The 25,667-nt window shown below is 36.4% G+C and overlaps 8 protein-coding genes, 2 long non-coding RNA genes and 1 other non-coding gene across 15 annotated transcripts; 4 read left to right on the forward strand and 7 right to left on the reverse strand.

Annotated features, from left to right (window-relative positions):
• Positions 1-500: 500 nt before the first annotated feature.
• MIR167c lies at positions 501-660 on the reverse strand. Its single transcript, NR_141122.1, has one exon. It is a non-coding gene; the product is annotated as a microRNA ath-MIR167c precursor (primary transcript).
• Positions 661-3,151: 2,491 nt separating this feature from the next.
• Positions 3,152-5,008, reverse strand: RPSAb (40s ribosomal protein SA B). 2 transcript variants are annotated; one of them, NM_111349.4, is made up of 5 exons: positions 4,578-5,008; positions 4,099-4,361; positions 3,812-4,009; positions 3,557-3,734; positions 3,152-3,478 (listed from the first exon to the last, which is right to left on the reverse strand). In NM_111349.4, the coding sequence occupies exons 1-5, from the start codon at positions 4,723-4,725 to the stop codon at positions 3,423-3,425; spliced, it is 843 nt and encodes a 280-aa protein (NP_187128.1). In that variant the 5' UTR covers positions 4,726-5,008; the 3' UTR covers positions 3,152-3,422. The 2 variants fall into 2 exon arrangements, with proteins under 2 accessions (NP_187128.1, NP_850515.1); NM_180184.2 differs by having other exon boundaries at positions 3,173-3,478; positions 3,557-4,009; positions 4,578-4,766.
• AT3G04780 (PITH domain protein (DUF1000)) lies at positions 4,877-6,969 on the reverse strand. Its single transcript, NM_111350.3, has 8 exons — positions 6,854-6,969; positions 6,589-6,675; positions 6,194-6,317; positions 5,975-6,023; positions 5,828-5,885; positions 5,686-5,732; positions 5,515-5,592; positions 4,877-5,374 (listed from the first exon to the last, which is right to left on the reverse strand). The coding sequence occupies exons 1-8, from the start codon at positions 6,890-6,892 to the stop codon at positions 5,326-5,328; spliced, it is 531 nt and encodes a 176-aa protein (NP_566238.1). The 5' UTR covers positions 6,893-6,969; the 3' UTR covers positions 4,877-5,325.
• Positions 6,970-7,175: 206 nt separating this feature from the next.
• EMB3119 (Ribose 5-phosphate isomerase, type A protein) lies at positions 7,176-8,167 on the forward strand. Its single transcript, NM_111351.4, has one exon. It carries the CDS (start codon positions 7,244-7,246, stop codon positions 8,072-8,074), a length of 831 nt encoding a protein of 276 aa, NP_187130.1. The 5' UTR covers positions 7,176-7,243; the 3' UTR covers positions 8,075-8,167.
• Positions 7,772-8,006, reverse strand: AT3G01505. The gene has a single exon (NR_140835.1). It is a non-coding gene; the product is annotated as an other RNA (long non-coding RNA).
• A 190-nt stretch (positions 8,168-8,357) lies between the features above and the next one.
• TIM23-3 (translocase inner membrane subunit 23-3) lies at positions 8,358-8,924 on the reverse strand (the record flags this gene model as incomplete). Its single annotated transcript, NM_111352.1, has 1 exon — positions 8,358-8,924. The coding sequence occupies one exon, from the start codon at positions 8,922-8,924 to the stop codon at positions 8,358-8,360; it is 567 nt and encodes a 188-aa protein (NP_187131.1).
• Positions 8,925-11,123: 2,199 nt separating this feature from the next.
• On the forward strand, positions 11,124-15,173 carry NEK2 (NIMA-related kinase 2; the record flags this gene model as incomplete). Of its 3 annotated transcripts, NM_111353.4 has the most annotated exons (16): positions 11,133-11,391; positions 11,826-11,842; positions 11,929-12,060; positions 12,162-12,228; positions 12,340-12,405; positions 12,494-12,540; positions 12,646-12,691; positions 12,777-12,857; positions 12,942-12,984; positions 13,079-13,128; positions 13,210-13,291; positions 13,384-13,433; positions 13,520-13,593; positions 13,671-13,722; positions 13,816-14,217; positions 14,306-15,148. In NM_111353.4, the coding sequence occupies exons 3-16, from the start codon at positions 11,975-11,977 to the stop codon at positions 14,978-14,980; spliced, it is 1,821 nt and encodes a 606-aa protein (NP_187132.1). In that variant the 5' UTR covers positions 11,133-11,391; positions 11,826-11,842; positions 11,929-11,974. The 3 variants fall into 3 exon arrangements, with proteins under 3 accessions (NP_974221.2, NP_187132.1, NP_001327439.1); NM_202492.3 differs by lacking the exon at positions 11,826-11,842 and having other exon boundaries at positions 11,124-11,391; positions 14,306-15,173; NM_001337542.1 differs by having other exon boundaries at positions 11,215-11,842; positions 14,306-14,980.
• On the reverse strand, positions 14,592-15,052 carry AT3G01515. The gene has a single exon (NR_140836.1). It is a non-coding gene; the product is annotated as an other RNA (long non-coding RNA).
• AT3G04820 (Pseudouridine synthase family protein) lies at positions 15,107-19,884 on the reverse strand. Its single transcript, NM_111354.5, has 20 exons — positions 19,638-19,884; positions 19,452-19,533; positions 19,158-19,358; positions 18,851-19,065; positions 18,519-18,591; positions 18,358-18,414; positions 18,200-18,279; positions 18,054-18,116; positions 17,802-17,889; positions 17,540-17,642; positions 17,313-17,416; positions 17,155-17,228; positions 16,948-17,012; positions 16,677-16,852; positions 16,365-16,432; positions 16,218-16,278; positions 16,059-16,096; positions 15,889-15,957; positions 15,485-15,797; positions 15,107-15,358 (listed from the first exon to the last, which is right to left on the reverse strand). Exons 1-20 carry the CDS (start codon positions 19,826-19,828, stop codon positions 15,332-15,334), a joined length of 2,148 nt encoding a protein of 715 aa, NP_187133.3. The 5' UTR covers positions 19,829-19,884; the 3' UTR covers positions 15,107-15,331.
• Positions 19,885-19,999: 115 nt separating this feature from the next.
• AT3G04830 (Protein prenylyltransferase superfamily protein) lies at positions 20,000-23,243 on the forward strand. 2 transcript variants are annotated; one of them, NM_180664.3, is made up of 9 exons: positions 20,000-20,354; positions 20,777-20,841; positions 21,077-21,125; positions 21,593-21,687; positions 21,772-21,857; positions 21,957-22,016; positions 22,144-22,225; positions 22,634-22,747; positions 22,838-23,243. In NM_180664.3, exons 1-9 carry the CDS (start codon positions 20,168-20,170, stop codon positions 23,009-23,011), a joined length of 912 nt encoding a protein of 303 aa, NP_850995.1. In that variant the 5' UTR covers positions 20,000-20,167; the 3' UTR covers positions 23,012-23,243. The 2 variants fall into 2 exon arrangements, with proteins under 2 accessions (NP_850995.1, NP_566239.2); NM_111355.3 differs by having other exon boundaries at positions 20,128-20,354; positions 21,089-21,125.
• A 206-nt stretch (positions 23,244-23,449) lies between these two features.
• On the forward strand, positions 23,450-25,521 carry AT3G04840 (Ribosomal protein S3Ae). The gene is made up of 7 exons (NM_111356.5): positions 23,450-23,640; positions 23,737-23,784; positions 23,918-24,023; positions 24,263-24,400; positions 24,510-24,695; positions 24,912-25,112; positions 25,199-25,521. Exons 1-7 carry the CDS (start codon positions 23,630-23,632, stop codon positions 25,295-25,297), a joined length of 789 nt encoding a protein of 262 aa, NP_187135.1. The 5' UTR covers positions 23,450-23,629; the 3' UTR covers positions 25,298-25,521.
• The last annotated feature ends 146 nt before the right edge of the window (positions 25,522-25,667 follow it).

Below are 25,667 nucleotides of genomic sequence, written 5' to 3' on the forward strand. Positions count from 1 at the left end.
ATGTCTTTTAAAACATGTAAGATTAAAAACGTCTTTGGTAATAGAATATTCCTTTATAACCTATAATTCAAGCCCTCTCTGTCCAGTTGTAAGTTGTAACCAAGTAGTATGATTTTTAATATAATTTTGTTTTTGAAACTTATTGATTGGATCATCACACTGACAAATCTTATCACATTCTTAAGTTTCTTAATTATATATTCTCCTCAATCTTAACCGAATAACTTGATGATCCTAGCTTAAATTTCTAATTTGAATTCATGATTGTCACACTAGCACAAGTTATACATCAGTTAATGAAAAGAATTTAATGTTCAAAAACAAAGTGATATGAAAGAAACAAATTTAAAAGACCAATAAGAAATCTCGGAGCGATCACATACCTGCTTAATATAATTAATCTCTGCTGTTTTCATGAGATCCTCTTTCTGAATGTAAAGGATTATAGGAGTATTTACTGTATGTCTTCTTCTTCTTCTTCTTCTCCTTCATGCTACAATCATTAGCAGGTGAAACTACCAGCATGACCTAGTCTCTCTCTCTCTCTAAGCTATGATCATATAATCTTGTAAGAACAAGAAATATATAAAATATTTATTAACTATATATGAAACCTAAGAGAGGAAGACAAGATCATGCTGGCAGCTTAACTGCTACTGGTACATGGTATACATACAGACATGAAGACGACTATATATCTTTACTTGCATATACACATGGATTTGTGTATATATATGTGTGCTTTGTGTTAGCTTCTTGTTTATCGTGTGAGTAGTGGGAGGGAGAGAGAAGAATGATATATATATGGTATGAAGAAGCCTAGCTAAGAGAGTGATTTGTGACTGATCAAATCATTATTTGAAAATTATTATAATACATAGTAGTACTTTTCTTTAAACTGTAGTTGTGTTTACTAGTCAGTCTTATGTGAATTTTAAGCTCTTTAATTAACACTTTCTGTGTTTGGATCCTCAGAAAATTAAGGCACAATTATTAAGATACACGTGTCTATAATCTTGGTTTTCATCTAGAATAAAATTATGAATTAAGGAAAAAGAGAAGCTTAATAGGTCATGATTCTACATTTACATATGTTAGGTTGTTAACCAATACAAATCAATTTCATTCTACTTTTTGTATTAGATGTTTTTCCATTTCATTATGGATATCTTTTCACTTTCTCACCCATGGTAAAAAAAGTAAGTAGAAGTACTTAACACAGACCGTTAAATGTAGAATTTCTAACTTTCTTTATGATCTATGAATATAGAACTTCAGTTTGAATTTTGAATTGTAAACATCAAAAGAGTATTTACATTTTGAAAAATAATTAGTATAAACCGTAGGTATTTAGTATGTTAAACAAAGAAAGCATTTTGGGAGTTGAAAAAGTGAGAACATGAACTTGTGGTCCCGTGTTATTAATTACAGATAAAAAGAAGGATACAAATTGAATATTGCCACGCCTAAAGACAACGCATGCTGACACATACAACACCATTCTCTAGTATATACGATTAGAAGGTGAAAATTAGACACAGAAACATTTATTAATTATCATCTAAGGTTATATTCATGCACCATGTTGACACGGATATCTTAAGTTACAAGTCACATGCAAACATTATCGAAAACCAAACACTGTTATTTAAATAGCTTCAAGTCACATGTAACAAGAGGATCGTCATCGTTTTGCATGGCTTATTCTGTAATATTTTGCTAATAGCTTTCTTTTTTATAAAGAATCTTATGATAATAGTTACGTCACTAAAATTGCGATTTTTTTAATACCAAACCGGCACAATTTTACTATAAGTCTATAACATAACGAAACATAACATAATTCAATTCCAAACGAAATATGTCTTCAAATGCCATACAGAAAAAACAAAATTAATCGAAGTTTCATCAATGCCTAACATAGCTCGAATTGTCAACCTTCTTGAAGTTCTACTAAAGAGAGAGAGAAAAAGAAGGTGTTGCTCTAGGGTTTCTTCGTAGCGAAAGTTTTATATCTCACACTCCAAAAGAAAATTATTAACTTTTTTTTTAATAGAAAATCATTAATCTTTAAGGAAGGTGTTAGCATGTGAACCATGAACTGTAAGACTGCAAAAGTGTGATGATGCGAAGGATATTTTATTCAAATTATTTTGGTTAACACAGTTAAATTATTTAATGGTGAGTGAGTCCATAACACGCATACTTAGATACCGTTTCACTTTCGGCTAACATAATTAAAAATTTAATTATATTCCACTTTTTGGTTATTATATAATGTTGTCGTTTGCTTAGCCAACCAATCCTCGATTACCCAATCACACATGTAGATCCAAAGTATTTTTTTTTTTTTTTTTTATCTCCAAAACATCATACTTTATTAAACTCGTTCGAAAATGTTGGCTTCATGAGCCAACCATTCCGGAACTAAGTGGCTTACATAGGAAATGAAATGATTAAGTATGTTAAGTAATTTGATTTCTTCGAAAAAAATGAAAATGATTAACTATCTTATTCTCACTAGTTTTAAGATCATGGGGTTAAATCGAAACTTTTAATTGCCTCATTATTTTTGCTACTAAAAGCCGATTACACCTTGATGTTACGTAATCATATTAACAAATACTAGATGAAAGTCATTTGCTTTTTTCATGAGAAGATAACTGGTAATTTAATACGAATTTAGACGGAAATTATATTTGTAAATTATCATAACGTTAATTCTTAAAACATAGTAAAAGGCAAAAACATATTAAAATTAGGATGAGATCAGATCTTAAGGCTTAGGGACTCACTACTCAGTGTGTCACGAACCTTCTTGGCCTCCTTCCATCCTTTGACTTTGTCAACATCTTAGTTTTTTTGCGAAGGAATTGATTCCGGTTTAAGCTTTGACCGATAAAGTAAAATGTCGTGTTCAGCTGTAATTAACGGCCGACCATTGGCAACAGTATGACAAAGAAAAGAAGACTGTTGGAAACACCACACAACGGCATCGAATGTGGGGGCTACTTTCAAGCTCAATTTTATAGGTATAAATGTATAATATTGGATACTGCGACATTAAACACTTTACATGTCGATTCAATGTTGTTCTCTTGAGAGCTTTCGTGAGAGATTTCATGTTGGAGATTCTATTATGCATAATATTCATAACATTCAGATTTTTTTTGCAATATCAATGAATAATATGACTTAAATAGAAGACCAATGTTCAATTCAATGAAAGAATCAACGATAAAATACCGTTATATGGTTGAAACTTGGAAATACCGGCAAAAATGCACCTAATCTCATGGTCGCAATTCTCAAGAGACAAGAAGTAAAGCAAGCTAATATGGTCCTAATCCTCTCCAAATCTCGAAAACAAAAAAATCAGGTCTACATCTAACCGAGTTCGAGCTAAACTAATAAGAGAGCTTTTACTCCCAACCAGCAGCTGGAACAGAAGCAGCCTCCCATCCAGCAGCAACGGTAACTGCAAAAAGGAAACAGCAAAAACATTAGAACATTTGGTGTTTAGATTCCGAGAGACTATGATGAAGAAGAAACTAACCGCCAACTGCAGGTGCAGCAGAAATTGGCTGTTCGACTTCACCAGACCATGCAGCATCAGATATTTGAGCAGTGGTCCACTGGTCACCACCAACCATTCCATAATCGGCCTGTACTTCAGCTTCTTCATCACCCTCTTGCTTTGCTTCTTCGGGCTCCCTGTAGAAAAACAGATCCACCTACACAACAGAAACAAGTCAAGATCTTTGTCTGGTGTTGGAGAAACACAAGTCCTGATAGTATTTCTAGAGTTTACCATGACATCCCATTTCTGAGCTGCGAGAATGGTTCCACGCATTTGGAGAACCATACGAGCCAAAAGCCAGAACAAGCAACCAATGCTGTGTTTTCCCTTGTTGTTAGCAGGAATACCAATGTCGACAAATCCCATTGGAGAATCCGTGTCACAGAAGGCAATAGTTGGAATGTTTCCCAAAGCACCTTCCTTGATTGGCTGGCAAACACAAACCAAAACCGCATTAGCAAAACCAAAAACCTACACAGTTAAATCACAACTGATGAGGTAAAACACATTCAATATACCTGATGGTCGGTTCTTGGGTCGGTGAGAATCAACAACCTAGGCTCACTGAAAGAAGTCTGCATTTGGTTAGTGAAAGTACCAGGAGTGTGTCTTCCAGCAATCGCATTAACACCAGTGTACTGAGCAAACTTCAAGACAGCTCTTTGTCCATAAGGCCTGGCTGATTGAACAATTATGTCTTTTGGGTTTTCGATTGCTACAATAACCCTAGCAGCCATCTGAAGCTTGTCCCATGTCTTTCCAAGATTGATTATGTAAATACCTGACCAAATAAAAAAAAATCCAAACTTCATAAACAAAAAAAAGATCCAAAAACATCACAAAACTCTATGAAACCGAGAATTACAGATGAATACCCAACACTATGGAAACTGGAGAAACTATCAATTCGTAAGCTACGTGTAGATGAATGTGGAAACGTTGCTTCTATATAGAATTACATGTACAATGAAATTTGGATGAAGATGAGATAGTTTACCGTCGTCGCGTCTTTTGAAGACATAACGCTCCATCTGATAGTTGCAGTTTTTGGTACCAAGGTGAACATCGGCTGATAACATCATCTGGATATCAGCTTCTTTCTCTGATACCTGACGTCCCGCCGTCGCTACTCCGTTCGCCGCCATTTTCGTTTTTTCGCTCTGTTTCTTTCTCTTCTTTCGAAACCCCTAAAGAGTGTTTCGCTTAAGAATTAAGATACTCCGGAAAACCCTAAATGGGCTTTCAAGCCCAAAACCAAAAAATGATATAGCCCAAAACCAAAAATTAATTAATTGTTTTCAGACAAAGAAAGAAAATAATCCCAATAAAAATGCTCAGTAAGATTTTTAATCCTAATTCCAAATTTCTAATAGTTATTATAAATCAAGATTTCATATTGGATCTATGTTTAATTAAGAGTTTAAGACTAATAACTATTTGATGCCTAGTTCTATCATTATTCATATTTTACTTGTGTAATAACTGCCTCATAAATAAACGCCCTTTTCCCCCTCAAGAATATGAACACACAAAGATAAAAGTTGAGTCCTGCCCAAACTGTTAAGAATTGCAAGATGATTTTCAAATTGACTTATCCTTCGTTTCGAATTCCTGCGAATAGGCAATCACAAGTTCTGGTCTATTTTAATTCAAAAAAAAGTAAGTAAAAAACAAACGATGAAACGCAATAGAACACTAGAAATCAAACTGATATACGATCATATGATTAAAACACTTTTGTATGCTCAGTGATCTTCAATCTTTTTCAATCCCTTCATATCAGTCGTCTCCACCCTGTTATTTGCACAGAATGGTGTAAAGATCAATAAATTTGCAAGTTAAAGATTTCAGAAATATGAAAAGCTAAGAACAAAATTCTCTTTAGGCAGAGTATCTTTGTAACAGACTTGTACAGAAAGATTTCAGAGACTTACGTTGAGCCATAGAGAGCAATCTTCTGAACCTTGGTGACCTCAGAACCTGATTGGTTGGCTTCGATGAAGATCGTCAAGCTTGAATTAAATAGATATCGTTAGAACGAGCTGTGATTGCGCTTAATATTATAATATATATATACAAAGACACAGAACATGGTAAATCCTTACCTACGAACATTCTGAAACTTTACGTACTTTAGGACCACCGGTTTTCCCTGTAAATGGATTTGAACAGAGGTCTCAATACAGATAGATAGATCACCAGAATATGTCACAAAATGAATAAAGTCAGATTTCAGAAAGATCATACCTTAAGGTTTTCTTCAGTTAGTTCAGCGGTGTCGCTTGGAGGAAAATCATTGACATTGCTGTTTTATTCATTAGACACGATGTGAGTCGGCGCTTTTATCGAGATAAATCATATTGTTAGGTAGAAATTAGAAACGATTCACATTACCTGAAGCACATGTGCTCTTTGTTTGAGAAAAACTTTACAGTTTTAGGACCTGAAGAAAAGTTAGAATCAAACAAAGTTAAAATCTCACTGGCTAACAAGTAACAGCCCCCACATATCAAAATCCCATCTCCAGTTCAGTAAAAAGAAGTAATTCTTGTAGGCAAGACTAAAATAACAAACAACTATATGCTTATCTTTCAATATAGAACATCAATTTACCTTCCTCTTCAGGGCCTTTGATAGCAAAGGAATGTAGTTTGATAACTTGGTTAAAAGGAATATAGATGAGAAGTTGTTCATCAGCATCACTCTCTAAGTTTAAACCTTCATCTTCTCTATATCCCTACACGAACAAGTAAATCCTTCTCAGGTCATAAAACACCAATAGAAACAGGTAATCATAAATTCAAAAGCAGGCTGGCACGCAATATCACTCCACGAAAACCTAAGTTTGTACTCAATTATCTATATCAAATCTCATAAACTCACACATAAGTTTTTTACAGATAGACAATCATAGCAAACACAAACAGTTTCAAGAACTCACCAATAACAAAAACTTGTATACAGACATACAACTACATAAAGATATGGAACATAAGAGAATAACAAACCTGCTTGAGAGCATTGGGCAAAGAGTGACTTGAGCTTTGGTTAAGACATTCAACACCAGACCAGTCAATAAAATCTAGTAGATCAACCTGATAATCAAACACAACAACCAAAACTTAGATAGAATCGATTAACTATATAGACACATCAGAAAACTTCAAATCAAGATTCGAACAACAGATAAGAACCCTAGATAATCTTCCCACCCAAGAATTGAATTCCTCATTGAAGAAAACCATCGAAACCAACAAAGTTTCGTTAACTAACCTGTCCCTTAGGAATTTGGCTAGCTGATTCGGCGGACATCGCGAGTTTTTTTTTTTTTCTTCCTTTGAAAGAAATCTCAAAGATCGAGAAAGTGGAAGAAAATAATTAGACTCTCCACGAAACCAAACCAAAAAAGGTTTTTATATAACTCTGTTCTCAAAGAAACAAAAACGACATCGTATATTTAACACTCTGATTGGTTTAGCAGGTTATTATCTTCACCAACCCAAATACAACAACCTTAAAACTAGTATTCCAATACTACCCTCAAACCAACTACAAAACTCTATAACTTGCCACTAAACCTTCCTCTTCCACTCAAAAGTCAAAAACCAAACCTTTCGATTTCATTTTATTTCTTCTCCAACCATTCTCAATCCTCTCTCTCCAATGGCTTCCTTATCCTTCGTTTCCTCTTCTCACCTTACGCTACGCACTCCTTCTATTGCCCTACGCAGCACTGGCTCTTCTCCTCGAACCTCCGTTTCATTCTCCGTCAAGGCTCAATCCGTCGCGCTTTCACAGGACGATTTGAAGAAGCTCGCGGCGGAGAAAGCTGTGGAGGCAATTAAACCTGGGATGGTTCTAGGGCTCGGAACCGGATCCACCGCAGCTTTCGCTGTTGATCAGATCGGGAAACTACTCTCTTCCGGTGAACTCTACGATATTGTCGGTATCCCAACGTCGAAACGAACGGAGGAACAAGCACGGTCGTTAGGGATTCCTCTTGTTGGGTTAGATACACATCCGAGAATCGATCTCGCTATTGACGGAGCAGACGAGGTAGATCCGAATCTTGATTTAGTCAAAGGTCGTGGAGGTGCTCTTCTCCGTGAGAAAATGGTGGAAGCTGTGGCTGACAAGTTTATTGTTGTGGCTGATGATACCAAACTCGTTACAGGACTCGGTGGAAGTGGATTAGCTATGCCGGTGGAAGTTGTTCAATTCTGCTGGAACTTTAATTTGATTAGATTGCAAGACCTCTTCAAGGAATTTGGATGTGAATCAAAGCTTAGAGTTGATGGTGATGGCAAGCCTTATGTGACTGATAACAGTAATTACATTATTGATTTGTATTTTAAGACTCCTTTGAAGGATGGATTCGCTGCGGCTAAAGAGATTGGGAAGTTTCAAGGAGTGGTGGAGCATGGTCTGTTTCTCGGAATGGCTACTTCTGTCATTATCGCTGGAAAGAATGGCGTTGAAGTTATGACCAAGTGAGGTTAAAAGTTCAATCTTTCTCTTCTTCTTTGATTGACAAATTTTTCTCCTTTGTAAAATTATCAATTGAGTTTTTATGTGAGATCATTTCAATTTCGTGAATTCGACAAAATCAGCAAAAAGTTGAGTCGGATTGAGCAATTAGATCAATAAAAATGTCAACTTTTATACAGTGGAAATTGAATTCATAAGCCCTAAATCCAGTACCAATGATTCACTATCTAAAAGCCCCTCCTTTAAACTAGTTCTTAAACCCTAACCTTGAGAGATTGAGAAACTTTCATTAGATTGGAACGAATCGCTTGACGATGCGTCTTCCAGCAACTGCAGCCAAAGCCGCAACTCCTCCGACAGCTCCGGCAACCACAGCGGATCTAGGTCCAGAAGCAGCTCTGTAAAGCACACCAGTGGCTAAACCAGCGATCACAGTTGTCAACGAACCGTCGTCTCCGTCTCTCATATACGTAACACCGCTCTCCATAGCAGCAAACATCAACCCTACGGATCCTAAGCAATTCCCGCCGCGTCTTGCAACGAGTCCACCGGAGTTCAAAATCCGATTAGTTCGGATCTTTAGGGATTCGCCTCGTTCGGCGGCTCGCATCCCCGCAATTGTACCCTTGAAGGCTCCGAGAACAGATCCAGTGCAATAACCCCAACCGGTGAAGAAGGTGAGGTTCTCTCCCCATGTTAAGCGTTTTTTCGTAGCTTCTTCTTCGAAGAGAAACTCAGGAGAAGTTGGGAGTTCGTAGAGCTTACGGTACGGAAGATTGACTTGTTGGTAAGGATTGTACTGACGGTACTTCTGCTGTTGTTGATGCCCGGTGCTATGGTTCATCGGATCCGCCATTATCAGGGCTTCTGCGTTTCTGCTTTAGGCTTAGGGTTTAAGGATGAATCGTGAGGGTTTATAACTTTCAAGTCAAGAGCAGCAAAAGGAATAACTTCGGGGACAATCCGAAATTTTTTATCTTTTATTTTTAAAACTGTTGGGCTTTAAATTCTAATCTTGGGCTTTTTGGGCCCTCTTGTTGTACTAGAACTTTTGTTCCGATCTTTTAATGAATCACTGATCACTCCATTAACAACAACACAATGGAATTTTGTTTTGCTAAAGGTTAAAAGAATTTTTTGTTTCTAAAACAAAAACTATGTAGGTCAATTAATTTTCTTTTAGCAACCGGTAGAACTAAAGAGGTCAAAGTCAGAATTTTCTCAGATAAAGACCTAACATGTTAGTTACAAATAGTCTCATTCCTATTGTTGGTAATGTAAACAAGTTATCTTTCTTTAGTTATAGTACATTTTGGGAAAATGAAAGATTAATCGATATAAAAAACAAACAATGACTACATAAGAAAAGGAGTGCTATTCTATCTATATCTTTAGTTTCAAAATTCTATAATACGACCACGGTGAAAAGACAAGACGAGGATATAGCCACAAGTTGATGGGATTGAACAATGAACATCCCTGCAATATGATTGCACATTTCTAAGGTACAAAGTAGTGGATTTGAACATCTCTCTATAATTTGGTGACCTTTTATAAAAAGAAAAATAGATTTCACGTTGACATGGTTACTATAATTTAATATGCTCACGCGGTTTGCCTTTGCCCTAAACTACTAAAGGTCTCATAAATTGTTTCATGGACAAGGCGATGGTATAAGTGGGTGTGAAGTAAGACGAAAAAACTTAACAAAACCTATAACGAAAATAATAAAGATGAATAAATTATAAATAATTAATTAGAAATATTCGTCTGTAACGATTTTATATTGGTCAATGGTAATGAATAATGTACATAAACATGTATTAGTCTATTACATTTGTAATTAAACATTATTCTCGGCCAATGAGCTTGAGAGACAAAATCTTTCGAAATGTTGTTGGGTGGCCACTATGTTATATGTTAATGTATCGAGTATCGACACCAGTAAAGTTTATATTTTTGTGCATAAAGTTAATGATAGGTATGTCTATTTCAGAGTCATTTAGCTGAACTAAACTGAATTATTAATAGAGAACGATCTAAAAAGAGTAGAAAACTGAGTTTCGTTGGAATTAAAATATTTCGTTTTTTTTGGATATAAATAATAATTCGGTTTTCATTTTCAAAAAAATCGAATAAAACTGTAATTGAACCAAATGTATACTAGTACAATTTAAAAATCTCGGACAACGCTATACACATAACTACATGCCTGTAATACTAATACATACCTACTAATCTCAAAGAAATGACACAACACATGAGTGGATTAGATGGATAAGTATTATTCTTTCCCATAATTATTTAAATCGATAAGACTTTAAACCGTGAGATTGACACTGCCGAAGAATTATTTGTCCATGAGAATGACAGTTTAGAAAATTCATAACGATCCATAACAATAAATATATTAATCACAATGCTTACCTATGTTTAATGTAAATGAGTGGATCTAAGCATCAAACTATTATTCCAAATTTTGTTTTCGCCTATACAATAATCAATAATCATTCAAAACGTTGTTCATAGAAGCAACCATTTCTTCCTAAAGCAAGCAAACGTTGTTCATACAAATTGCATTATTAGTTTAAAGAAGACTTTAGGTCGTAATTCATAAACAAAGATGCTCGACGATGATGATGGTACTCTTGCTTCTGGACATCGTATTTAGTGAGATTGCTAGACAACATATATTTCAAGACAAACAAAACAATCCAACGTATTGTGATACTCAAAAGCTAAAATTAGTCTATATAGCAAAAGAATTCAATAACATTTAAATAAAAATTTGGGTAACGCAAACCTAATCAATTATTGTTCAAATAGTATTAATAATTCATAATGCACGAACTACAAAAAATAATATATATTATCCCAAGACGAACTTGTCATTTTATGCTTTTTTCTGTTAAAAACTTCATAAAATAAAATAAAAATAAAGTAAAGTCACATCATTTCAGACAAAAGGATGAATCAGATATTAAATTGCATAACATTAAATAAATAATAAAGTATATTGTTGTCTTAATTTCTTTTTATATAATAGAGGAAAATACAAAGTCTTATTTTTCCATCGAGAGCAAAATCTGTCGTTTTCCTCTGAGAGCAGGTCTAATGGCGAACCAGTTTCTTCCTCTTCTCATTCGTTTTCTTCCAATGCCTCTTCTTCACTACCGTTGCTGTTTCTCTGGAAACGATGCCGTTCTGTAGTTTCTTTCAGGAAATGCAGAAACTGGTTTCTCTACAAACTTCTTCTTCTTCTTCTCCTTCGTTTTTCTTCTCCTAAATCTGCCGATTTGAATCTCGCAACGACGCCGTTTTAGGTTTCTTATCCCTTTCCTTATTTTAAGTTTTGAATAATCCAAGTAACGGTTTCTTGTTTATTTAGCTAATAATGTTGTGTTATCGACTGGCTCAATTTTGATGGGCTGTTAATTTCTCTGTGAATGCGAGGAAAATAATCTGTAAATTTTTCCAGATTTTCTCCGAAAATGTTTAATTTTGACAACACTGGACACCAATAAAGCTTAAATCTTGCATGTTTTATGAGGAAAGATTCGATTTTTACGACTGGGTTATCTTACTCTCTTTTTTTTTTCCAAGTTTTTTCATCATAAGAATAATTAGTGTTCGTGGCTAATTATCATTAAGGTTGGTGGGTCGTTTTAGTCCCAAAACTTTTAGAAGAATCGAAGAAAGAAAGTTTAACCTTTTCCGTTTTATTGACTACTTTTGCTCATTCTATTTGATATTTTAGTTATAATCTCCAGAAAGGTACGGTTTTGTATTGCTTACAAGAACAATGTTTATTAAGGATATATTGATCTTACAATGTGTCTTGTATCATCATTTGGCTTCAGATTTTATAGACGAAATTAAGAAGGAGGTGAATTTCAGAGTTTGTCAATGGAGAATTACGAGGTTCTTGAGCAAATTGGAAAAGGTTCCTTTGGGTCAGCTCTTCTTGTGAGACATAAACATGAGAAGAAACTGTACGTACTTACCCTTAAACAGGATTGCGTGAAGAATGATGTTTTCTGAGAATTTGAATTCGCTGTAATGTTTGACTCTCGTCTGTATTTGCTTTCTAAAGGTATGTTTTGAAGAAAATCCGGCTTGCTCGGCAGACTGGTAGGACAAGAAGATCTGCTCATCAAGAGGTTGCTTCTAATTTCTTCTGTGTCCTGTAACATTCACATTACGCTTTCGTTAAGCCAATTCATTTGCAAATTTGGATTAGTTAGATCAAATAGCCTGTTATCTCTTTGTAGATGGAGTTGATTTCAAAGATACATAATCCATTCATTGTGGAATATAAAGATTCTTGGGTTGAAAAGGTATCATCTATACATATCTTTTCGTTTCCTGAACATAAGTATTGAAGATATAACCAGCTCTATTGTCTTTATGGATGTGTGCTATCAGGGATGCTATGTGTGCATTATCATAGGCTATTGCAAAGGAGGAGACATGTAAGTTTATTCCTTCTCAGCAGTTTTCACCTGTTTGACTAGAGAAAAGGCTCTCTGATACACTTACTGATTTTTTCTGTTTCTTCCGTTTCTTCTGCATTACAGGGCGGAAGCAATAAAGAAAACCAACGGCGTACACTTCACTGAAGAGGTTTGTGCTAGCCATGTTTGATAAATTCTGGTCATTGATACTCCAAATTCTGACTCTCTCCAAAAAATACATTTTGTGTTATCAGAAACTCTGCAAATGGCTTGTTCAGATCTTATTGGCTCTTGAATACTTGCATGCCAATCACATTCTCCATCGAGATGTCAAGGTTCGTTATGATCTCCGGAGACCAACACAATTTATTGAAAAATCGCCATACTGATACAAAACTAACCTATTTTTATCCTTCCAGTGTTCGAACATATTTTTGACAAAGGATCAAGATATACGCCTTGGTGAGACGATAAAGAAATTTGTCACACTATATCATTTTCCTAGTCAGACTAACACCGACTAAATGTAACAAAATCGGCTCTATGATCTCCGCAGGCGATTTTGGACTCGCTAAAGTCTTAACATCAGATGACCTCGCGTCTTCAGTAATTATAGTTTCCTTCAATACTTTACATATGATTTTTTTCCGAACTCAGGTTTGATCTTTACCCTTCTTGAAAAACCAGGTGGTTGGAACACCAAGCTACATGTGTCCCGAGCTACTAGCTGATATACCCTATGGGTCCAAGTCTGATATTTGGTCGCTAGGCAAGTTTCTCATCAATGGATAAGATTCTTAACCTTTAGCTGTAGATAACAAAAGAATATATTCATCTGAATCTTTATCTTCTTTTCTTCAGGATGTTGTATGTATGAGATGACGGCTATGAAACCTGCTTTCAAAGCTTTTGTAAGCTCTTAAACCTATATTTACGTTCCTCTAGGTACTGTTGATCAGATGTTTATAATGGTTCTTGGCGTCTCAAATGGTTGCAGGACATGCAAGGACTAATCAACAGGATTAACAGATCAATCGTTCCTCCACTTCCGGCGCAATATTCTGCTGCCTTGTAAGTCTATAGGATCTTGTTTGTATAAATGTGAGATCTATTAGAGTTTACTGAGTTTGTGTGCTTGCTTTCTTCAGCCGAGGTCTCGTTAAGAGTATGCTCCGGAAAAATCCAGAACTCAGACCAAGTGTACGTCATATGATTATGTCCTTAAGTATTTGGTCACAACCTGATACTGAACAAACTTGACCAGTAAAACTTCATCTCTCTTCTTCTGCGTAGGCTGCTGAGCTTCTTAGACAACCGCTGCTTCAACCGTATATCCAGAAGATTCATTTGAAAGTGAATGATCCAGGAAGTAATGTGTTACCTGCGCAATGGCCAGAATCTGAATCCGCCAGGAGAAACAGTTTTCCAGAACAGAGAAGGCGTCCTGCTGGCAAAAGCCATAGCTTTGGTCCAAGCAGGTTTAGGGGTAACCTAGAAGATTCTGTTTCTTCCATAAAAAAAACTGTGCCCGCATATCTGAATCGTGAAAGGCAAGTGGACTTGTCTACAGATGCAAGCGGTGATGGAACGGTTGTTCGTAGAACTTCAGAGGCTTCTAAGAGTTCTAGGTATGTACCAGTGAGAGCTTCGGCCTCACCTGTGAGACCTAGACAGCCTAGGAGTGACCTTGGTCAAGTAAGTGATCCATTTAAAATGCTCTTCTTTACTGGTTTTACCGATTCTTTGATTAGAATAAAAGAATGGTGGTTCCTATATGTTGCAGCTTCCTGTTTCATCACAACTTAAAAACCGAAAACCAGCTGCTTTGATACGTAGAGCCTCCATGCCTAGCTCAAGAAAACCTGCAAAAGAAATCAAAGACTCTCTGTACATTTCGAAAACCAGTTTTCTCCACCAGATAAATTCTCCTGATGTGTCAATGAACGCACCAAGAATTGACAAGATTGAGTTTCCGTTAGCGTCATACGAGGAAGAGCCTTTTGTCCCGGTTGTGCGTGGGAAGAAAAAGAAAGCATCGTCTAGAGGTTCCTACAGTCCACCTCCAGAGCCACCACTAGACTGCTCAATCACAAAAGACAAATTTACTCTTGAACCAGGCCAAAACAGAGAAGGAGCGATTATGAAGGCGGTGTATGAAGAAGATGCATATCTGGAAGACAGGAGTGAATCATCTGATCAAAATGCGACAGCTGGAGCATCAAGCAGGGCTTCGTCGGGTGTAAGGAGACAAAGATTTGATCCTAGCTCTTATCAGCAACGAGCCGAGGCATTGGAGGGATTGCTTGAATTCAGTGCAAGGTTGCTTCAAGATGAGAGGTACGATGAGCTCAATGTCTTATTAAGACCATTTGGTCCAGGCAAAGTTTCACCCAGAGAAACAGCGATTTGGTTGTCCAAGAGCTTCAAGGAAACCACTACTACTAAGCTGGGAGATTGAGAGACGGATTTCTAATTCTAACCTGTTGTGACTTGAAAATTTTCCACCTTTAACAGTTTATCAAGAAAATTGTATCAAAGTTTAACTACCTAGGTTGTCTTCTTTAATGAGTAGCGGACCCTCTTTGTCTGATACATTGAAATTCTAGAAAAAACTTGGCCGGTTACCAAAATTCTATTTTGGTGCTTATTTCAGACAAAATTTCCTGAACTTCCGCACAAATACATGAATGTACACATGTTTAAAATAGACAAGATAGAATCACTAGTTAAGTGTCTGAAACAGAGTAATATAACCAGCAAATGGCTTTATACGCAGTGTGTGCTAGCCAGGAGGAGCGGATGTTAATCACTAGTTAAGTGTCTTGTGATATGCAACCTGCAATTAAAGAAGAAAGCAGTATTCAGATGTTGAGATTTCTTTTTGACTTTAATTTGTAAACTTAGAAGTACCAAATTCAAGTGAATTCAGGAATTTCTGAGATTCAGCAGTTTGAGTACTTACAGAAGTTGACGTCTTTAATAGTTCTCTGATTGCCATTGTGGCATAACAAGAAGATGGAAGAGTGAGTGCCATTTTAAGCGCCATCTGTGTCTGCTCAGAATCTGGATTTCCAGTGTCTTTTTCAGCCTCATTGCTATCTGTCTGGTCTTTCAAATTGGTTTCACCAGAATCATGTGGGTTAGTATCAGATTTCATTGATTCATCTTCAATTTCCTCAGTAGATCCAACTTTCTCCACCGGCTTGTTCATGGGTATCCTGTCCAGATCCGTCTCTGCCAATGGTTTATTGCTGTCAGTGTAAGTCAGTAATTCCCTGCAGCAATTTACAGACAACATTAGTCTCTACTTCCATATAATGTTTGATCTCAAAACTGGAGGAATCTCTAACTATACATATAGCGTACCATTCAAAGTCTATTGGTTTCTGGAAAACACGTCTATAACCACCAGTCATGCTAGTTATTGAGAATTCCCTGAAACAATACTTGTTATTAGTAGAATAAAGTAGATGCTCTGGTGATGCAGAGTGATACAAGCATAAGAATCTACAAGAAAAAAGCTTATCGGAATTTACTTTACACCGTGAATGCTCTCAGTTAGGCTGATACCGTCCTGAACAATGTAAGCAGAAATTTAAAGATTCATCAGCGGAGATGTAAATTTTAGAAAGAATACACTGAGAATAAGGGAGTTTAATTTGTCTAGAACAAACTTGAATTTGGCTTTAACAAACCTTCTTTGCCAAATCATGATAAATTTCTGCAATGTCATTAGACGGGTAGATGACTCTTGAACTGTTGAAGCACAAAGAAAAGTCTTAAGGTTTCAAGAAGTAAAATATGAAATCTACTTGTGTCGGAAAATTCTGCCAGCAACTTACCCAGGTAGAGGGAGGACGATGTCACTGGTCGAGTAAGTTCCAGCTTCCAAATCCTCTATACTTACAACCTGAAGAACACAAAAGAAAACATCACACATGAATAGTGCTAGTATTAACAAATAACAATGAGAATGTAAATGCGCTAAAGCATATACGAATACGGAAAAAAGACAACAAAGAAATATCATTAATTTCAAGCCCAAAGTTCTATTAGCTCATCATAATCTGAAGGTAATTTCACACCAGATGATGGTAGCAAAAGTTTTCAACTAAGAACGGCCTAAAAAGAAGAAGTTCGCAATAAAAACTAACCTTAACAAGGTCACTCCTTTCAGCTGGAAGATCTACAACAGCAGTATCATCTACCTGGTCACAATCCAATGCCTCTTCGCTGCTTTCGTTGTGCTCAGAGGTAAGACTGTCGACCATTCTTTTTGCAGCATCTACCTTTGTACTTACCAAGTCCCCCAACACAACTTGGCTGGTTCCTGCCAGACAACAAAACAAAAGGGTGAAAGTTAAAACCTCCATCGACAAGATTACAGAATGACACAAGATTAATAAAGAAACAACCAAGATGTACCATAATTTTTGACGCGCAGACTTGCTGCATTGTTCCATAAGTAGCTTTGATAACTATGTACATACCTGCATGATAAGGATCAGATATACAGTAAGCTAAAAAACTTGATCTGCGCCTGTGCCCTGTGGCTTGGCATGTCATAACCAGTCGCAAAAGGAACACTGTTCCGGAAGGTACTAAAGATATATTAAAGAATCGAGCGCTTACATCATTCTCAAAGTTCTGGGAATGCCTTTAAGAGCCTGCAGGTAGTTACCAGGGCATTTCTTCAGACACTGCAGCTGTTTCAAAACGCCCGATTAAAACTGATCATCATGGAAACTCATCAATTGTAGAAACCAATACATGAGTAGTTTAAAACTTACTATGGCTCTTTCAGCAACGAGGTATCGCGGTAGTTGCCTTAGAGTCCCGTCAATGTCACCAGTTTCTTTGTAATATTCCCGGGCATCATTTACTACATGCCTTTGTAAAAAGAATCTTAAAGTCAAGAAAAACTATGCAATGCTGCGTCCTTTATTTTCGTAGAGCCAAATATGGTATTAAGAGGGATTAGCAATTAAAGCTGAGACTAGGTCATGTAAAAGGATATCAGTTTCTCTTGGATCAAGAATCATGTCTACAGCATCTTTCCACTCTCCTTTCAATAGTGCAGCTCCTACATGGTGGGTTGGTACTGAACCACTTCCAAAACGCTGTCACACAATTACAAAATTCATAAGAAAATATTTCTATTTGATAATATTCAAGTACTACTCGATACCACAATGCAAAAGTGTAAGTTGAATTAGCTACTAAAAACTAAAAAGAGAAAATAACATATATATCATTACAACTCGACAAGAGAATAGTACCTGCAAGCCAAAGTAGTTGATGAAGCCATCTTTCCCCAAGGATTCTGCAGATTGTTTTATAGTTTCTTCAGAATCCGCAACCACTCCTCTGAGAATATAAGAATTTATACGTATAATGATATTTCACGAAAATAAAGATCTTTGCATCATTTCTCAGCTAAATTTGATCAAAATGTTTCTTAAAGAAGAGAATCTGGAAGTTGACAGAGGATCATAAGAGATTCTTTTATAAATGTCCAGTTATATTCTTACCTTAATGTGATAGTAAATCTGTTTCCCATGAGCTGCCCAAGGAGAAGGCCCTCTTTGACATTGCTGGAAAACGGCAGCAATCATCATTAACACTAAGACCACATAAATATGTCCAAATGAAAACATTCAAGAATATGTTGGCTTACCAGAAGTCACCAACTTTGATCCCAAACAATCTCTTGTTAAGCGCAGCCAATTTGCTAGCTTGCTGTTTGAACACAGTTACCTAAAAAGCCCAATTCTCTTATTATGTATTGTAACCATTAAACTCATCTTACAAAGAAAACACGTACAGATAACTTACACGCTGAGTAGAAACAGACCGCTTATCTTTTGTTCCAGAGAATCCGAATGACTTTGGCTGTAAATTCAAAAACCATTTCAATACACAGCTTATCAAGGAAAGTACAATGGCTAGAGATAAAACAGCCCCTTTATAGATGGATAGAAGAAGATGGGAAACACCTGAACGCCTAGCATCTTTCCAATCAATCCCAAGGCCTCTTGTGTATCTTTGTTCTCCTTGTAAAGATGGAACCTATTAACTTAAACGACTCATAAATCAAATGACACATAGGTTGAACGTCCAAATGCATTAATAAAATAAAAGCACTACAGAGATTATGATGTATAAAATACACCCTTTCGTTTTATTGTATCAGTAATTTTAAGACGCTAATCTACATCTCTAAAGTGGGAAATCCAGTTCAGGTATCCATTTTTCAGGATAGACTAATGTACTAGGTCCAATATATAGTAACTTTAATGTCAAATAAATGTTGATTTAAAGATATTACCTGAGAAACTTGCCAACATGCTCTGGCCAATGCTCTGAACCTCTGCTATCAAAAGGCTTATCGCCTCTTTCCTTTCGTTTTTTTGATCTATTACCTCTGTTGTTATTGGCTCCTGAATTCACTCGCACACGGATGCATTTTGAAGTAGAATCAGGACCGTCGACAGTGTCAGTCACTAGGAACTTGAAATTCTCTTTAACAAAGTTGTGGATAGCCTGGATAGTAGTATACGAAAAAGAAAATCTAGTAAGAAGTCAAAAGCTAATGTCGACAACAGTATATGTAACTCTGCAATCAAAACCTATACCGTTCTCTTGGATTTGTCAGAACTTGGATCAAGAACAACTGGTAAGACTTCACCATCAGTTCCTGAGGTGACTTGATTGATCAATATTTCCAAACGCTCTGCATCAGTAACACTGGAAATAGATTTGAAAGACTCAACTGCAGAAGTATAATTTTGGGGTACATTATCACAACTTTTCGCTTTATCCTCCTCCTTCACAGCCTGAACAACACACAACAACGCATTGGCACAAACAAAACTAAAAGATACAATCGAAACAAAACATAGCTTATTGAAATGAGGAGAGAGACAAACCATCTCAGGAGGCAAGTCCAAGGATGTCAAATGAACCACATTACCATCCATATCTACTTCATTAACAATAAAGTCTGCGTATCTACGAAACATAAATACAGAAAAAAAGTTTCAATTTTTCTCCTATATGGAACAAGAACGTTTGTGTATAAGAAGAAGCATAAAAACGTAAACTGATCTCACGACCTTTGTTTGAGGATTCCACGGAAGCCAGGGAGCTGGGAGATAAAACAGGAGATGCCCACGTCAGCTTCATCTACTGTTTTCATACCTTCAAAGTTTGTAGCTATCGTCGCTATTTTCGTTGTCCAGCTCAAGCTCGAGTAGGGTTTTAGCAGAGACGGCAAACAAGACAAGACAGTTCTACTTAATTTCATTGCCTTCTTCACCGGAACGGCGACGACATTGAAATCGAATACTCAGTAAAACGCACCGTTCGTTCCCCATTGACCTGACCCGGTTATTGATATTTCAATCCCAACAAACCGATAAATATATTCTCAACCAAATTGATATACCAATGAATCAGATGTTTTGTTAAAACGCAGCGTTTCGTTCGTCAATATGCTCTAAGTTTAAACCAGATCGGTGCGAATATTAAACCGAACCGGTTCATGTCAATGTCTTCTTTGTAGAAAGAGACTTTCCTGATCGACCTTCCACTACTAACAGATCCACAAATTTCATAAGGTTCAGAGCAAATCGGAGAGAGAGAGATGGTGACGAAAACGGAGGAGATACAGTTAAACCAACTCGAGAATCAAGTTGAGAATGGAGGAGGAGGTGTTTGGGAGTATCTGTGCCTCGTTCGTAAGCTCAAGGTTCGCCGATCAGAGATTGTGCTCAAGCATGGTCTCTCGATCTTGAACGATTCGGGAAAGCGATCCGCTCTTGGTCCAGATGGTATGTTGATTTTCAGTTCCTTGATTTCGATGTGTTTCTCATTGAGAGTGTCTTTGTTTGTTGATTTCCTAAATCGTGCTCCACTCAATTGCTTCAATTCATGAGTTTCATTTAAATGAAATTACTTGAAATTCAGTTTGATATTGTTCTACTTCCAGTGCTTACTGATACTTGATCTACGTTATATCTGCTCAATGCTAAATCTGGTATTCTTGGATTTATATGTTCACTGTTTCATTCCTAGTTGGGAAATTAAACATAGTTTTAGCTGATGAAGAGTCATAATTAAGCAAAGACTTTTTGCACCTGTAGTATCTCAATCTAGTTCGATTTGTTTTTGTTGTCTTAGCTAAAAGAGCTGCTTGCACATTATGTTTGTTTTATAAAACTAAAATACAAAGCGTATTCCTTTATTTGTGCAGAATGGACCCTGTATGAGCAGGTAGCAATTGCAGCTATGGACTGTCAATCTCTCGGTGTTGCACAGGTGAATTTCCCTTACAATTTCAATTGGTAACTTGAAAACTACATGATCCTATTTTAAGATCACGTTTTGTTGAAAGCATCAGTTATCTAGGGCTGTAGGTGTATGCTATTTCTTCGGTTTGAGCCTCTTTTCTAGAGTTTTCTTGCATTTTTGATATATTCTATGTATCATGGATGCATTGTGATGTGAGTTGTTTTCTGAAAATTCTTTTGTTATGACAATTTCTTTTTTGCAGAATTGCATCAAGGTTCTAAAGAAGAAATTTCCGGAGAGCAAACGTGTTGGTAAGTCAATATCAACCCTTGACACACTGAGCAATTCTTCACTCTTTGTTGGACATCAAATTTTACTCGTATCCTTTCTCTAGCCTCCTTGGATAAACCACATACGATTTGATAACTTAGGAACAAGAAACATAAACTCCACATCCTTTCCATTTTCTTTATACTTATTCTCGCATATGCTTCTCTAAAGTAAGAACAAATTATCAAGTTATAAGTAAGAACATATTATCAAGTTTAAAGTATACCAGCTACGTCAGGCTGAATTCACGTGGTGTACATGTGTAAGTTTTGTGTCTTCACATGTCCGTACTCACAAGTTTTTGTTTATTTTGCCATTTTTGGGTCTTCTGGGTGTTCATATCTGTGCTCAGAGGTTTTCTAGCTATACTGAAAGTTGGGCTCTACAGGCACCTAGTTTCTTAGTTACCTTGATACCAATCTGAGCTGCATCTTGGTAATATATTCAGGCAAGCTGGAGGCTCTGCTGCTAGAAGCAAAGGGAATGTGGGAAGAGGCTGAAAAAGCATATACAAGCCTTTTGGAGGATAATCCACTTGATCAAGTAAGCTTCCGCATTTTTTCGTCATGAAACTACCCACAAGCTACTTCCAAATGTTAACTGTTGTAAGTCAAACTCGATGTCTAGGTAATTCACAAAAGAAAGGTGGCTATGGCCAAGGCACAAGGCAAATCTTCCTTAGCCATTGAACATCTGAACAAGTATCTTGAAGTGTGAGTACTTACTAACCCCAAGCTGGACTGATAGAAAGTACTTTAGAAGAAATATATCAAACAGCTGATAACTTTTATATGCTCTTCTTTCTTATATAGATTCATGGCTGATCATGATGCCTGGAGAGAACTTGCAGAAATTTATGTTTCCTTGCAAATGTGCGTCTCTCTATCCTCTGTCCTCAGATTCTATTTGACAAACAATTAACTACTCAACGATTAACAAATGTTTTTCATTTTGAGGGTGCTCTCTTTATAACCCCTTTAAATTTATAATCTGTAACAGGTACAAGCAAGCAGCTTTCTGCTACGAGGAGCTCATACTAACTCAGCCTACTCTTCCATTGTACCACTTAGCATATGCCGATGTAAGTCCCATCTTTTATTTATTTGTTAAAAAAAAGTAAAAATTGTTCTCTGGCTTTGTTAAAGAAAAAAGTCAAATTTTGGCCATCACCAAGGAGCATCAAAATGTCTTAGTTTGTTTAAGACAATGTATCTAGTATGCATCCTATAATCAATTTTGTTGTTCCTTATATCTTACACTGGAAGTTCATTGTCATTCATATGTCTATTAATGTAGTAGCAATAGAAGAGCGAGCTATTTTCTGGAACTTTGCATTATTTGCACTGCACATATCAAACTCAAAACTGAGAATTCTAAAAGTTTGGCAGTTTTTTTTTTATATAGTTCGAAACTCTAAACTACAGCATTGATCATGTATGATTGTGTAATTAACGTAATTTTCATTTTGCGTTGCAATCGCCAAAATCAGGTTCTCTACACAATAGGTGGACTAGAAAACCTCATCGCAGCAAGAAAGTACTATGCAGCAACTATAGACTTGACAGGTGGTAAAAGCACAAGAGCACTTCTCGGAATATGCTTGGTATGAACCCTTTCTTCCTCACACCAGTTTAATCCACTTTGGTTATGCAAGTGACAAAATGACCGATACATGTTCTGTTTTTGAAATCAGTGTGGATCAGCAATCGCACAGATCTCAAAAGGCAGGAACAAAGAGGACAAGGACATGGCTGCACCAGAGCTTCAGTCTTTGGCTGCAACTGCATTGGAGCGAGAGTACAAGCAAAAAGCTCCCGCTAAGCTCAACCTCCTCACTTCTGCCTTGAGAAACTTGAAAATCGCTTAGTTCAAAGCACTAGAGCCCAAACAATTTTTTGGTATTTTGGTATTGTTTAAACTTTTTTACAGTCAGACTTTTGTTCATTCCTTTTCTTTTACCCTTATAATTTTTTTCTTATTCACTTGGCTATATTGTTGAATCACTGATACGGTTTACTAAGGTGTGTTTAATCAAATAATAAATTAAACTAATTCAATCTAAACGTTAAACGTTAATAATAAATTTGTGAAGTTTTAGCAAATCATGCAATTTATCTAACAATTAAATAAATATCTATATTTTTCACTAATTCATAAAATACAACTTCTCATATCCTAAAATCATGTATGGTATTTGTTTTTTAATTTCTTTTCACATATATATAGTATGGTTTTATAATCGATTTCAGACTCAAGTGGAAAAAAGAAATATTGGACACCTTAGTGGGCCATTAGATGCAAGTAAATACAACTTTAGGCTTAGTCCATTACTGGTAAATTTGAAGGCCCAAAACTTTGTTTATCCTGGGTGTGAAACTCAAACCCTAGAAGAAGACTTTAAATTGAAGAAGCGCCGTAGCAGCATTTTAGGTTAAAACTTATTGTTGATTCTTCTCTATTCGTCGTCGACCTATTTTCCTCAGCCATGGCCGTCGGGTACTTTTCTCTCAGATTATTGTCCTCTCATTTCTACTATCTCTGATTCGTATCATTAAAGTATTTGTCACTGATCTATGAGTTTGTTTACTGTAGGAAAAACAAGAGAATCTCTAAGGGTAGGAAGGGAGGAAAGAAGAAGGCGTAAGTTTTTCTGAATCTTATTTCTCTTGTTTTCCTTAACAATGTGTATGAATTAGTGGCCATGTTGAAGTATGAGAATATGAATCTTATCATTTGTGATTGATTGGTTGTTTTTGAAAATTGAATGTTGCAGTGTTGATCCTTTCTCCAAGAAAGATTGGTATGATGTTAAGGCTCCTTCAATCTTCACTCACAGGAATGTTGGAAAGACACTTGTTTCCAGAACTCAGGGTACCAAAGTAATGTTTCTGTCTCTCTCTTTATTACAATACATCCTCAAATTACTTCGCTGCTTATACTCTTCGTAGGATTAAGCTGATTTGTCTGATTCTTATGGTTCTTGATTGATTGTTACAGTTGTGTATCTTGTGTTATAATGTTACTATTCATTTTCTTATACATGTTGAGTGTAAAATGTTGTATTGGTGCCATGTACGGACTTTGAGACTGATGATGATGTCTGTTCTTACTCTTCCAGATTGCCTCAGAAGGCTTGAAACACAGAGTTTTTGAGGTTTCTCTTGCTGATCTTCAAGGTGATGAGGATAACGCTTACAGGAAGATCCGTCTCAGAGCTGAAGATGTCCAGGGCAGGAACGTTCTGTGCCAATTCTGGGTAAGGATAGTTTGTTGTAAACATTGATTTACATCAGTAATTCTGGTCATTGGTTAAAAAACCCAGATTATGGTTGTGGAGCTTGACTGTTTTTTTTAATCATCTTTAGGGCATGGACTTCACCACCGATAAACTTAGGTCATTGGTTAAGAAGTGGCAGACTTTGATTGAGGCTCATGTTGATGTTAAAACCACCGACAGTTACACTCTCAGGCTATTCTGTATCGCCTTCACCAAGAGACGTGCTAACCAGGTCAAGAGGACTTGCTACGCTCAATCCAGCCAAATCCGTCAGGTACGCACACATTCCCCTGCAATACTTGTAGTTAGGCCTGACTACAGAACTTGATCTCTTTCTCTTATTACTGAATCCTACTTTTGCAATCTTTGATCTGTTATTTCTGTTGAGCTCAGATGGTTCCTTTTGTCAATGATTCTTAATCTTCCTTGTTTGATTTCTCTCAAATTGTAAGTCTTAAAAATTCACATGTCTTTGTTGTGAATTCCTCAGATCCGCAGGAAGATGAGGGACATCATGGTTAGGGAAGCTTCCTCATGTGACCTTAAGGATCTTGTTGCTAAGTTCATTCCTGAAGCTATTGGCAGGGAGATTGAGAAGGCAACTCAGGGCATCTACCCTCTTCAGAATGTTTTCATCCGTAAAGTCAAGATCCTCAAGGCCCCTAAATTCGACCTTGGCAAGCTCATGGATGTGAGTGAAGAAAATGAACACTACATTTATTATGGTTCAATATCCATGTTATATATAAACTGAATGCTTGTGTTTAATTGGTGTAGGTTCACGGAGATTACTCAGCAGAAGATGTTGGTGTTAAGGTAGACAGGCCGGCTGATGAGATGGCTGTTGAGGAACCTACTGAAATCATCGGAGCTTAAGAAATCGAGAGATGTCTTTTTCTTCTAAACTTTAGCTTTTTGATGCTCTGTCGTTTCACACACTCTTTTGTTCCCGGTTTAATTTTGCTGTATTGATGACTTTTCTCAGTGTAAACTTGCGAGTTTTTGATAATTTATGGAACACCTTTTCTCTAAATTTGATTCAGTTCCTCATTAAGAAAAACAAATTTCATAGGCCACAAAAAGTCTTTTTATGTACACTAAACTTTAGTTTATTTAATTGTGTTGCGTTATAAACACTTAAGCCATCTTTATAAACATTTTGTGAATTTACAAGCCCCAGTTAACACAGTTTAAACGATAAACTTCGTTCAAAACTAAGTTTTATTCAATCTTGGAAAAATGTATC

The sequence above is a fragment of the Arabidopsis thaliana genome, chromosome 3 (genome assembly GCF_000001735.4).
Source record: "Arabidopsis thaliana chromosome 3, partial sequence".
NCBI classification, from domain to species: Eukaryota; Viridiplantae; Streptophyta; class Magnoliopsida; order Brassicales; family Brassicaceae; genus Arabidopsis; species Arabidopsis thaliana.

What these genes read in the sequence shown, in the direction of transcription:
- RPSAb (NM_180184.2), bottom strand. Translation starts at nt 4,725, where the DNA reads ATGGCGGCGAACGGAGTAGCGACGGCGGGACGTCAGGTATCAGAGAAA. An exon ending in ACCCAAGAACCGACCATCAG is followed by an intron (nt 4,010 to 4,098) that starts GTATATTGAATG and finishes TGTGTTTGCCAG; the next exon opens with CCAATCAAGGAAGGTGCTTT. An exon ending in TGCTGCACCTGCAGTTGGCG is followed by an intron (nt 3,479 to 3,556) that starts GTTAGTTTCTTC and finishes TCCTTTTTGCAG; the next exon opens with TTACCGTTGCTGCTGGATGG.
- EMB3119 (NM_111351.4), top strand. Translation starts at nt 7,244, where the DNA reads ATGGCTTCCTTATCCTTCGTTTCCTCTTCTCACCTTACGCTACGCACT.
- AT3G04840 (NM_111356.5), top strand. An exon ending in AATCCAGCCAAATCCGTCAG is followed by an intron (nt 24,696 to 24,911) that starts GTACGCACACAT and finishes TGAATTCCTCAG; the next exon opens with ATCCGCAGGAAGATGAGGGA. An exon ending in ACCTTGGCAAGCTCATGGAT is followed by an intron (nt 25,113 to 25,198) that starts GTGAGTGAAGAA and finishes TAATTGGTGTAG; the next exon opens with GTTCACGGAGATTACTCAGC.
- AT3G04820 (NM_111354.5), bottom strand. Translation starts at nt 19,828, where the DNA reads ATGAAATTAAGTAGAACTGTCTTGTCTTGTTTGCCGTCTCTGCTAAAA. An exon ending in GAAAGATGCTAGGCGTTCAG is followed by an intron (nt 18,415 to 18,518) that starts GTGTTTCCCATC and finishes TTGAATTTACAG; the next exon opens with CCAAAGTCATTCGGATTCTC. An exon ending in GAGAGCATTCACGGTGTAAA is followed by an intron (nt 15,958 to 16,058) that starts GTAAATTCCGAT and finishes GTATTGTTTCAG; the next exon opens with GGAATTCTCAATAACTAGCA.
- AT3G04830 (NM_180664.3), top strand. Translation starts at nt 20,168, where the DNA reads ATGGTGACGAAAACGGAGGAGATACAGTTAAACCAACTCGAGAATCAA. An exon ending in ACCACTTAGCATATGCCGAT is followed by an intron (nt 22,226 to 22,633) that starts GTAAGTCCCATC and finishes CGCCAAAATCAG; the next exon opens with GTTCTCTACACAATAGGTGG. An exon ending in CACTTCTCGGAATATGCTTG is followed by an intron (nt 22,748 to 22,837) that starts GTATGAACCCTT and finishes TTTTGAAATCAG; the next exon opens with TGTGGATCAGCAATCGCACA.
- AT3G04780 (NM_111350.3), bottom strand. Translation starts at nt 6,892, where the DNA reads ATGTCCGCCGAATCAGCTAGCCAAATTCCTAAGGGACAG. An exon ending in CAAAGGCCCTGAAGAGGAAG is followed by an intron (nt 6,024 to 6,193) that starts GTAAATTGATGT and finishes ACTTTTCTTCAG; the next exon opens with GTCCTAAAACTGTAAAGTTT. An exon ending in TAACTGAAGAAAACCTTAAG is followed by an intron (nt 5,733 to 5,827) that starts GTATGATCTTTC and finishes ATCCATTTACAG; the next exon opens with GGAAAACCGGTGGTCCTAAA.